Genomic DNA, 12669 nt, shown 5'->3' with positions numbered 1-12669 from the left:
CCAACGAAATCAATAGATCTTCCATGAAAAACACCTCCGGGTTACATTAACTGTATAATTACATTTTCTCCCCATATGGCTTGGGCTAGTAGTGAACGACTGCCAAGTCACGAGCTCCTGAACTTGGAACAGTATCAAGTACCAAATATAGAACTGAGCTGGCTTGCTACAGAGAAAAGGGGGGGGGGGAGCAGAGGAGAAATACTGCTGAGTGAGAAATGCAATGCATAAACGTTTTACTTTGGCGACAAGCTGCCTATTGCAGGTGCACAATTCCAGGTGGAAGCTACGAAATCTCCCAAGGAGAGAAACTCCCAAAATGTATAGAATGAGGAGGAGGAAACACGTCTCAAGCAAACAATTTCACCTTCCTCATAATAATGGCCTACGATTGGAATGTTGGCATCTGCAACCCGCTGCAATATCAGAGGGTGATGAATGTAAGAGCCTGAACTGAACTGATTTCTGCGGCCTGGATCCCTGGCTTTCCTTACACAGGTGTGCCAGAACTAACATCAACTGGCAGATCAACCTAAAGCCGTATGTCTCCTATGTGTATCTCAACTTGTCCTACTATTTTGACTGAGATGATATGCCCCTGGATAACTTTGCCAAACACTTCCTATTTGGCAATGTATCAGGAGGTTTTTAATGTTTGATGTTTGGTTATGTTTTTACAGTGGTATCTCGGGTTAAGTACTTAATTCGTTCCGGAGGTCCATACTTAACCTGAAACTGTTCTTAACCTGAAGCACCACTTTAGCTAATGGGGCCTCCTGCTGCTGCTGCGCCGCTGGAGCACCATTTCTGTTCTCATCCTGAAGCAAAGTTCTTAACCTGAAGCACTATTTCTGGGTTAGCAGAGTCTGTAACCTGAAGCGTATGTAACCCGAGGACCACTGTATATGCGTTGGAAGTCGCTCAGAGGGCTGAGGCAACCCATTCAGATGGGTAGGGTATAAATATTAATAAATAATAATAATAATAATAATAATAATAATAATAATAATAATAAGTAGTAGTAGTACACTTTTTTCTGTCTTGAATCTTCCAACAATCAGCTTCATTTTATGCCCACGAGTGTTATGAGGGAGAAAAACTGTTCTCTAGTCACTTTCTACATGCCATACATAATTTTATAAACCTCTATCATGCCACCTTTTTCTTGACTGTTCTCTAAACTAAGAAATCCCAAATGCTGTATTTTTTCCCCCTCAGAGCGGGTTGCTCCACCCCCTCCTGCCCTGATAATTTTGGCTGCCCTTTTCTGAACCTTTTTCAACTCTACAATATCCTTTTCCAAGGTGAGGAACACACAAATACACTATTATCTCTTCCAGGCATCCAAAGCATTTGCAGAATGTAACGGAGCCCAGGCTGAAAGGACCTGCTTATTATTCCTCGTGCTGCTTTCCGGATGAGTCACCCTCCATGACTACGATCTGTGACTCACAATGCCTCAGAACTGAGTTGTGCTGCGGGTAACGCAAAGCAAGGCATCCAGTCATTCAAAAAGTTCTTTTCTAAGAAGAGTCTGAGTAGGCGTAAGAACTGCCAGCTGCTCTCTTCAGTCAGAGCCACAGAAGTGCATGACCTGGAGCAGCCTACAAGTCTGTATTACTCACCAAGAGTGCTTACATAACTCCATAAAAGTTGCATCAACTTGTTCAGCCAATGAGCATGAACAACAAAAAAAGTAACCCTGAAATCTTGAACAGCATGAAGACTGTGTATCTTGGATCATATTCAGTTATACCAGCAAGTCCAAACCTTTTCACCCCTACCCTAGAACCAATAAACAAATACAACTAAGGCCCCACCTGCACCATAAATTTAAAGCAGTATTATACCACTTTAAACAGCCATGGCTTTTCCCAAAGACTCCTGGGAACTGTAGTTCAAGAGCGCTGAAAGTTGTTTGGAGACTACAATTTCCCTCATGAAGCTGCAAATTTCAGAACTGACTGTTAAAAACCACTCTGGGAATTGTAGTTCTGGAAAGGGACTGGGGGGAGCTCCCAGCAGCGCAGCATCCTTAAACTACAGTTCCCAGGCTTCTTCATTGCTTTAAATGTATAGTTCAGATGGGGCCTAAGGGTGTACGTATAAATTTCAACCACATATTCTCCGGCGTATTACCCCATCCCAATTGGCGGCTTCCAACACATATTAAAGCACAATAAAAAGATGAAACAGTAGCAGTTTGATCCGATACAAAAAGTCACAATAACTTTAAAACAATTTATATCAAACAAAGCATCATTCAACAATCCATCAGAACCTAACAGTATACAGTGGTACCTCAGGTTAAGTTCTTAATTCGTTCTGGAGGTCCATTCTTAACCTGAAACTGTTCTTAACCTGAAGCACCACTTTAGTTAATGGGGCCTCCTGCTGCTGCCGTGCCACCGGAGCACGATTTCTGTTCTCATCCTGAAGCAAAGTTCTTAACCTGAGGTAATATTTCTGGGTTAGCGGAGTCTGTAGCCTGAAGCGTATGTAACCTGAAGTGTATGTAACCCGAGGTACCACTGTATTAGGAGATAGGTACACAAAGTACACACATTTCATGCATTCCCCCCCCCCAAAAAAAATGGGGCATACAGATAGAAACCACAATTGACAAAGAGTTTTATTTCATACTTACTGACTGGAATATCTGCACTGTTTATCTGAGAAGGAGGAGAGTGGCCAGCCTCGTTTTTCGCCACCACCGAGAATGCACAATCATTTTCCCCAAGCTTTATTGAGATGTTGCTGGCAGGTGCAGAAACCGACCTGTTGTAAGTGGACCCCTCTGGTAGGGACCAAGACACTTCGTAAGCCTCTATCAACCCATTTGTGTCAGAAACGGGTAGTGGCTGTTGTAAAAAGAAAGAGAGAGATAGCAGGTTCAAGGGAAATAGAAAAGGAAGTATGCAAGAAAAGCGTGCTGTCACAAAGCCACTTTCAGAAAGGTATTTAAAACAGCCCTATAAGCTGGGCCTCGTTGCAGTTTACCCACTGACTGCTGGGCAACCCATTTATATATTTCTAGTAAACCGGCCATCAAAGAAAGGCTCTTAGGAAGCTGCCTCCTACAGAGCCAGACCATTGGTCCATCCATCTCAGTTTTGTCTGCACTGACTGGCAGAAGCTTTCCAGGGTTTCAGACAGGAGGCATGTCCTGGAGATGTCAGAGATTGAATCTGGACTTCCTGCATGGAAAGCAGATAATCTAACACTGATCTACGACCCTTCTCCAAATACAATAGCAAGGAGACACGACCAAGAGGGCATTTATCCTGAGAGAGAGAGTTTGGATTTGATATCCCGCTTTATCACTACCCTAAGGAGTCTCAAAGCGGCTAACATTCTCCTTTCCCTTCCTCCCTCACAACAAACACTCTGTGAGGTGAGTGGGGCTGAGAGACTTCAGAGAAGTGTGACTGGCCCAAGGTCACCCAGCAGCTGCATGTGGAGGAGCGGGGAATCGAACCCGTTTCACCAGATTACGAGTCTACCGCTCTTAACCACTACACCACACTGGTTCTCCTGAGTCCTACGGCTGGCTCCCAGGCAGTATGCTCAGACATTTGCTAGGGATGGAAGCAATATAAGGTGCTGCTATTTTCATGTGCTATATGGAAGGCAAGAGCAGGTAATTTCCAAACTTGGTCACTCTATCTCCTACAGGTTAAGAGAATGCCTTGCTTAACTTTTCCCCACAGGGCGAGTTGGCATTAACTGATATGGGAGTAGCTAAAAGGGGCACACTTAGAAATGCCGCCACAAGTGGCAACCACAAACTTGCCAAAGCTTGAGAATCAAGTCTGCCCATTTTGCCTGCATAGTCTCTCTCAGGAGACGCTTTCTTGGTCATGCAAAAGTGTGGCAGATCGTTGGGCGAGAGGGAGTAAAACTTTGTTTTGCACATAATCTGTCAAATCCAATGAAAGTGGAAGTACTGCAGCAGCGTGTGTGGCCTGCGGACCTCAAAATGCTGGACACATACTGTTGGGCTCCAAATCCCCAGAAGCCCCAGCCAGAAGGGCCAAGGTTAAAGGATGATGGGAGCTGTAGTCTAAGACCTGCAAGGTCACCCAACCAGAAGTGAGGCAGAAGGCAAAACGCTCCAGTCAATGCTGTGATTGGAACTGTGTACATGAGTAAGTGTGCTGTATTGGGGTGGGGGATGGCCTTCCAGCATGGCCAACAGACAGGGATCATGGGATTTGTAGTCCCCAACAGGATCTAGAAGGCCACAGGTTCCCCACTTCTGGGCTAAATAAATACACAGAAAAGGGGCAAGCAAGACGTTTGGTCCTGAACTAAATTATTATCCAAAGCTGTCAGACAGTTCACAAAACAAGAGTAGAATAAAGCTGCTCTTGAGGAAGACATCCCACCACTTTCCCAAAGGTATGCATTATCACAAGATGATGCTTCCCCCTCAGGGATCACCACCACCAACACTATATTTGTGTGTCCACACACAAAAGACCTAGGCTCAAAGCAACAATTCAACTCAAAAATCAACAACTGTGAGAATTATTTCATAACACCAGCAATAATAAAAACAGCAGCATATAACAATTGCAAGAGCATACAGATAACAAAATTTCAGTACTATAAATGTAGCAATAATGATACCATAACTTTCCATCTTACCACGTGGATTGTGGGTTGTTGTTTTTTACAAAACCATTTTTCGTGTGACTGGGAGGAGAAAGTTCACCTTATGGCCAATACTGCACTGCAAAATGAGTTGTGTGAATTGGCTCAGAAGGAGCAAAGTTTGCAAGCAACAAGCAGTATTGTCTGGGAGCCAGTAATTTAAGGACAAATTAAAAGCAACAGCAGCCGAACACATACCTTCCAAAAGAGGTTTACAGTCTCACCATCAAGACTTCTCTCTCTCCATAGATCTAGACTTCTCGTTGGAGCTGGAAGAGGAGAGTTTCGATTATACTCAAGAAAATATTCGTTGCTATCAGCTGACATATACAGAATTGCCAAATTGTAACAATGACCAAGAGAGACAGCTGCTTAAGAAGAAGACTCACAATTTCCAGCACTCTTACATTGAAGAAACATCTCAAACAGCTGATACTTCTTTATCCCAAAACCTATCCAAGCCTGCACAATGTCTTATCAACTTTTGTAATTATTATGAAGTGCAGAGTGGGGTTTTTTTCATCATGGCAAAAAAACCTCTCCTCCCCTCCTCAACCAAACTGGAAAAAAGAGTTATTGCTATATATTTTTAAAAGTTTTTTTTAAAACAATGTTAGGTTATGAAGAAAAGGGGGAAGAGGGGGAGGGGGGAATTATGAGTGGGGTGGGGTTGCAATGCTTCTTTTCTTCTCCTTAGTGTATGTGTGGGGTTTTGTGTCAGCATCACTTGTGTGGGTTCTCTTTACTATTCACTTGTAATTCTTTGGTGGTGAGAGAGATGTGGGTGGCCTAGCTCTAGGGTGTGGTTGGTTATCTTTGATTGGCTTAAGTCATGGGTAGGCAAACCAAGGCCCGGGGGCCGGAGCCGGCCCAATCACCTTTTAAATCCAGCCCACGAACAGTCCGGGAATTAGTGTGTTTTTACATGAGTAGAATGTGTGCTTTTATTTAAAATGCATCTTTTACATATGTAGAATGTGTGCTTTTATTTAAAATGCATCTCTGGGTTATTTGTGGGGCATGGGAATTTTATTTATTTATTTATTTATTTATGGTTCATTTATTTCATTTTTTTTTTCAAAATATAGTCTGGCCCCCAACAAGGTCTGAGGGACAGTGTTGAAAAAGTTTGCTGACCCCTGGCTTAAACAAAATTTGCTTTTGTGTGTGAGTGGAGTGTGTGCGCGTTTTTGGATCAGGTTAGCCATATTGATTTGAATGCTATTGGTGGGTCCTCGTTGTCATGTTGGGCTATGTATGTGATAAAGGGGAACCATACCGGGGTGAAGGCGCCTTCTTCTATTTGTCCCCGTGTCAGTTTATTGGTTAGTTTTTCTAATAAGGATGTTTCCCATACTATATTTGATACCATTGGTCCATGCTAACTCCTGACAGATCTCTCTAGTGTCTGGCTATGATGCTTCTGGCTGCTGAGAGTAGCTGGGTTATGAGCTCCTTATGATGTGAGTGGGCATTATTACCTTGGAAGATGTTTAGTAGGGCCATCTTCCCTTAGTTCTGGGGTGACTTCTAATACTTTGCTTAGTTATTTTGCATATTTCTTGTATGACTGATGTTCAGAAGAGTTGGATTTTAGGACATTCCCACCACATGTGGAGGTATGTATGTTCCTATGGAGGTGCATCCTCTCCACCATTTTGGTGAGGTTCCTGGGCATATTAGCATTAGTTTACATAGTGTTAGGTACCACCTGTTAGTGAGTTTCAGAGTGTGTTCTTTTCTTTTCGCTGATATGGATTTAAAGGGAGGTTTAGACCACATTCTGGTCTATTGGGTGGGGTTAATCTCATAGCCTATTGTCATCCTCCCATTGTTTTTTTGATTACGTTGAGGGGTAATTTTGCAGTAGTATTTTGTATATTGTGGATACCATCTCTTTGCCGTATCCCTTTGCTGTTAGGAGGTTTTCGAAGGTTGTCAAGGGCCTAGTTGCTGCTGATTTTACTATTGGGTTGTTTTTTAAGAGGGCATGTAATTGGTGGTGTGTTAGCCAGGACATTTGGGTGTCCCATAGTTTGTCTTGTGTTGATATGGGTTTGTAATTTTTTGTAGAAGTCTGCTAGGCAGTATAAGCCTTTGGCTTGCCAGGTTTTATCTGGATGTTTTGTGCTGCATGGTGAAATAGTGGGTGGTGTGCTAGGGGAAATAGTGAAGATGGGGTTGGGGACAGTTTACCTACTTCTCTCCATGCTTTAAGCATGGTCTGTGTGACGTGTTGTGGGGATTTTCCTTAGTTTGTTTGGGAGAAATGGATATACAGAGGTGCGGGTATTTTCAATTGTGTCTCTCGCCAGGTGTACCCATTTTTTCATCTCGTCTTCTAGGATATACGGGATTATGTGGCGTACTTGGTTGGTGATGTAGGATGCTTTTATGTTGGGGATTCCCCATCCTCCTGCTGAAGAGGGGAGGTGCAGGTATTTGGGGCTTATTCTCAGTTTTTTGTGTGAAAAGATAAATGAGTGTCATTTTTATTGCCAATTGTGAAGTTGGGCTGGGAGAATCCAAATTGGGAGGGTGGTCATTTTGAGCATGGCTATTGTGTCAGAGAGTGAAGCTGTGGTGCTGTCCCATTTCCTCAAGTCTTTGTTGATTTGTCGTTGTAGTTGTGGAGGGTTGTAGGGGTTGTAGTTGTGGAGGTATAATTTGTTGGTTATTTGTACCCCTAGGTATATGAACATGGTGCAGCAAAGTTTTATCTTGGTGATGTTGGTGAATTCTTTTTGGGTATGAAGGAGGGTGTTGAAGCACATAGCCTCAGATTTTGCAAAATTTACCTGTAAGCCCAAGCACATTGCAAACATGTTGAGTTCTCTGATTAGGGAGGCTGCTGTGTTTATGGGGTCTGGTGTTGTGACCATTAGGTCATCTGCAAAGAGCCCTAATTTATAGGTTCTGCCTTTTATTTCCACTCCCTTGTCTGTGGCTGCTCAGATTCAGATTGCTAGAGGTTCCAGAGCCAGGATGAATAGGAAGGGAGACAGTGGGCATCCTTGTTTTGTGCCTCTTTGGATTGCTATGGCATTAGAGTCTATACTGTAAGTCCTGCATTTTGCTGAGACTCAGGATTATATTTGTTTGTGGGTTTTTAAGTAGTTGGGACCAAATTTCATGTTAGTACTGCTAATAAGTATTTCCACTCTAAGCAATCAAAAGCTTTGAGGCTGTCTAGGGACATAATTGTCAGTGGGAGCTTAGTTGCCTTGCTGTGTTCTATCAGATTCAGTAGTTTCCTGATGGGGTCTGTTATATTGTGACCAGGGACAAAGTGAGTCTGGTCTGGGGCTATAAACCAGTGTAGGAAATTTTTTAGGCAGTTGGCCAAGATTAATATGAATATATTATAGTCTTGGTTTATTAATGAGATTGGGCAGTATGATTCTACTTTGAGGCTGTCTTTGAGTGGTTTTGGGATGGAGTCTATCTTTGAGGAGATCCAGGTTTTAGGAATGGGGGCCCCTTTTATGATGTCATTGAACAGGCGGGTCATGTAGGGCATCAGAGGTTCTTTGAATTTCTTATAGAATTCTGCTGTAAAGCAGTCTGGGTCTGGGGCTTTGTGTGGCTTCAGGTTTTTGAGGATCGTATCTATTTCCTCCGGGGTGATAGGACTGTCCATGAATTCCTGTTCCTCATCAGTTAAGGTTGGCATGGTCAGTCCTGCTAGGAATTTTCTGATTTCTTCCTTGGGTGGGTTATGGGAGGTGTGTAGGTTGGAGTGAAATTCTGAGGGGCAGAATGTTAAGTTGCCGTCTTTTTTGGTGATGCAATATATTCTTGTTTTGAGTGTTTTTCTTGTTTTTTCCTATATATGTTTGCTAACAGTTTGGAGTTTTTCCCTCCATACTTGTAGAAGCGTTGTTTTGAGTATAGAATGTTGATCATTGTTTTGTTGATTTCTAGGGAGTCTAGTTCCCTACTTTTCTGTTCTATAGGTTTAAGGAGTTTTTTTAGCTCCTGTTTGTAGCATGATGAGAGGGCCATGATGTCTTGTTCTATTTTGCTAATTTTTGAGGTGGTTTGTTTTTTAAGGATTGTTTTCTCTTTTATGCAAGCTCCTCTGGTGACCACTTTCATTGCATCCCATAGCGGGGGGGGGGGGTTGTTATATTGTCGATATCATTTTCTTTGAAGTAGTTTGAGAGTTTTTGTGAGACTCTCTCCAATTTGTTTATTTGTGGTTAGAATGGGACTGAAGGACCATGATGGGGTGGTTTGTGTTTCTTCTCCTATTTTAAGGTTTACCTTCTACTGGGGCATGATCTGTGATTTTAATGCTACCTATGTTTGTTGATTCAACCAAGGGTATCAAACCTTGTGTGAGCAGAATGCCATCTAATCTGGACACCGTGTCATGGCGCCCGGTCAGGCTGGTGTCTCCCGGGTTTTCTTCACCCCAAATGTCATAGAGACCCCTGTTTGTTTTTTAGCAACTTGTAAGAGTCCCTAATTGCTTGAGGTTTCCTTTGGAGGAAGGTTGCCCATGGGGTTGTAGGGTGGGTGTAGAAAAAAAGTGTTATGATGAACTCAAAGGCTTGCCCACTGCTTTGTAACATTTTAATTGGTTCCGGTAAGTTTATTACGCAACTATTAGTTTTGTAATTCTTAGAATGGAGCTATGGTTTCAATCTCAGAATTTTATAAGCTATAAAATTTACAAAAAAAGAAGGAAAAATGAAGCTCTGAGGGCAGATATTTGTAATCTGAAAATTCACACTTGTATATTCCGGGGGTGTTTTCATTAAGGAATAGATTTTGAACGGTCTTCCTAAAGCTTCTTGCTCACTTTTCCTGACTCATTAAGAGGACTGATGAAGCCTATACTTCAGAATGTTCCATTACTCCAGGGATCCAGATGTTGTTGGACTCCAGCTCTCTCCATCCCTGATGGGACATGTCACTTCTGCAACATCTGGAGGGCCGTGGATTCTCCCATTATACAATAAACTTACGGGCTTGCAGGGTTGTGTGCCGCGTTTTCTCGACCCAGTCGCTCCACTTCCAGAAGAGGGGTGGAGCAGCTGAGCAGCGAACTTTGAAAGTGTATGTTGTGTAGGGACGCAACTTGCTCACGGAGGTTGTGTAAAAGGAGTTTTCTGCACCATCCAGCAGCACATTCAGGGTCTTATTCATCTTAAACAAACAAATGAAATTTCTTTATGACAAAAAGTACTGGGCTGCTATAAATCACTATTACTATTACTGCTACAAATAATAATAATAATAATAATAATAATAATTTTTATTTATACCCCGCCCTCCCCAGCCAAGGCCGGGCTCAGAGCGGCTAACAAGCAATAATAAAAACAAGTTGAATGAATACAACTTAAAAACAAGATTAAAACACAACAATTAAAATATTGAAACATTAAAATATTAAAATGCAGCCTCGTCACAGGAGGAGAAAGGAAAAAGAAAGAAGAAAGAGGGGGAGGGAATTAAATTGGTTCCAAGCCAAAGGCCAGATGGAACAACTGTGTCTTACAGGCCCTGCGGAAAGAAATCAGATCCTGCAGGGCCCTGGTCTCATGAGGCAGAGCATTCCACCAGGCCAGTGTTGAAAAGGCCCTGGCTCTGGTTGAAGCTAATCTAACTTCCTTAGGGCCCGGGACCACTAGGGTGTTGCTATTTATGGACCTTGAGGCAGTTATCATTTCTATACATCGTGCTTCAGATTGAACAAAAAAGGGGAGGGAGGTTGCAGCAAGACGAGTTAAGAATAGATTCTGGACCCATGAAGCTTATTGGCTTATTTCTTATATAATGCAGCAATGTGGTAAACTGTCTTCCCTCTAGCGTTCAATCCCACAATTGTGGGCTTTCTGCAAATGATGAATGCTATTACATGGGCATGGATCCTACACGGGTCTTTCCCAGCCAATAGGTACCCAGCGGTAAGAGGCAACACTGGAACAGGCTGGCCTCTACGTTTTGATTGATTTTAGACTTTCTACTTTATCTCACATTTCACATTGCTGCAGACTGCTTTGACTTGTGTTAGGCTGCGAAGCAGCTTATAAATTTGTAAAAACAACAACAAAACCCCACAACCCAGTTATTATATAATGCCATTGATGTACAAGGCAAACCAGAAAACACCTACCTGTTTCTCCCTGCAAATAACTTCAACCTGACACTGCAGCTTGATTTGCTTAAAATTGCCATCCAAGTGCCATGACAAAGTGACATTAGTTGGGCTTTCATTCCTCACAGTGAACCGAGAAGGTGGTCTTGGATGAACTGGTGAAAAAAGGAGATGCAAAGTGTTAAAAACAAATCCTTGTTTTTATTTATTTCATGCCAAACATGCGCTAGGTGCAGTACGGAAAGGTGGGCTAAAGGAGGGCCAGTGTGGTGTAGTGGTCTAGAGTTTTGGATGAGGACTTGGGACACTAGGGTTCAAATCAGGGTGGATAAAAACGAATGATTAAAAAAAAAAGTAAAACAAATCAGATTTTTTTTATTTTAAACGGATTTTTTTGATTTAAATTGGATTTTTTAAAATCAAATGCTTTTGGAGGAAAAAAAATCTAAAGATAATTTTCTGTTTAAGTTGCATTATAGTCCAAAGGCTATACATCAGGAAATAAGGATTTGTTTGAGTTTTACATGTGTTTAACCACATCAGTCAACAAACATGAATGCATATGCTATAATGTTATTGTTTTGGTTAAATAGTTTAAATTGTTATTAAGGAAATGATTGTTTTATCCTTCCAATAAAGCACAGCAGAAAAACAGTGAACCTGTTAAACCTCACAAAAATTCCATAATTATTGATCTATGTATTTCTAATAGTATAACCAAATCAGTAATTTTTGATATACAGTAACTGTAAAAACTACTCTAAAAATTTATTATTCCAAAAATGAAACCTTCATCTGGTTGTCAACATTAAGATTATATTAGCAAGAATGAGTCTTTCTATAAAAAATGATTTAAATCAAGTCTTACTGACTAGTGATTTAAATCAAATCCATCCTTGTTCAAATACCCATCGAGTCATGAAAGTTGCTGGTTGACCTTGAGTCATTCAGTCTCTCAGCCCAGCCTAATGCACAGGGTTATTGTTGCAATGATAAAACAGGGAACGGGAGAATCACATAAGCCACTTGGTGCAGTATCGCTTGCCTGACTTCTCTCTGCCTTAGCCACCGCTGGACACCAGGACACAGAAGGATAGCAGCAAGGGAGCAATGAGGTCAGCAGGATGCAAACATCCTGGCAGCAACATCAGATAGGTTCTGCTGGTGTGTTTGCCCTGCACTCACCTTGCTCCTCTCCATTCCAGTATTCAGAAGTATGCTCCCAAGGGCAGAACAACCTAACACCGAGTAAAAAATGATCCACAGAAAACATCTGGCTTGGAGTTGGGAGTGTGGCGGAAGGGAGCCACCAATTGCCTGGCCAATATAAAGGTATATAAGGACATAATTTGTGGGACAGGACACTGCTGCCACCAGTGGGTGGGTGCCATTATAGTGAAATGACATTTTGTGATGAGGTCATTTCACTAATGGCATCTACCAACAGAATTTCACCTCTGACGGTGCCTGAAATGCCCTGATTTTCTGGTCTGCAAATTAGGCTGCCCAATTAGAAGGGCCATTTCAAGGCAGCCTTAGAGAATATATGAATAAGGTAAAAGGTAAAGGACCCCTGGACAGTTAAGTCCAGTCATAGGAGACTATGGGGTTGCGGTGCTCATCTTGTTTCCAGGCCAAGGGAGCTGGCATTTGTCCACAGACAGTTTTCTGGGTCGTGTGGCCAGCTACTGGCACACAGAGGACCATGACAAACAGAAACGCCGTTCCCCTTCTCACCACAGTGGTGCCTATTTATCTACTTGCACTGGTGTGCTTTTGAACTGCTAGGTTGGCAGGAGCTGGGACAGAGCAATGGGAGCTCACCCCGTTACGGGGATTTGAACTGCCGACCTTCTGATTGGCAAGCCCAAGAGGCTCAGTAGTTTGGACCATAGCGCCACCTGCAT

The 12669-nt window shown here is 42.4% G+C and overlaps 1 protein-coding gene across 4 annotated transcripts in view; it reads right to left on the bottom strand.

The window, feature by feature from the left end:
• LIFR (LIF receptor subunit alpha) overlaps window positions 1-12669 on the bottom strand; it is a 95013-nt gene that overhangs the window by 20497 nt on the left and 61847 nt on the right. For all 4 annotated transcript variants that reach the window (XM_083703430.1, XM_083703432.1, XM_083703429.1 and 1 more), the window contains exons 10-13: window positions 10781-10917; window positions 9630-9810; window positions 4855-4925; window positions 2648-2861 (exon numbers count right to left, since the gene is read on the bottom strand). In XM_083703430.1, the coding sequence (XP_083559556.1) occupies window positions 2648-2861; window positions 4855-4925; window positions 9630-9810; window positions 10781-10917 (603 nt within the window). The remainder of the gene's footprint in view (window positions 1-2647; window positions 2862-4854; window positions 4926-9629; window positions 9811-10780; window positions 10918-12669) is intronic.

The sequence above is a fragment of the Podarcis gaigeae genome, assembly GCF_964106915.1.
Source record: "Podarcis gaigeae genome assembly, chromosome: 11".
Classification (NCBI taxonomy): domain Eukaryota; kingdom Metazoa; phylum Chordata; class Lepidosauria; order Squamata; family Lacertidae; genus Podarcis; species Podarcis gaigeae.
The sequence above is the reverse complement of the archived record's forward strand: the minus strand, read 5'-3'. Positions and strand labels throughout refer to the sequence as shown.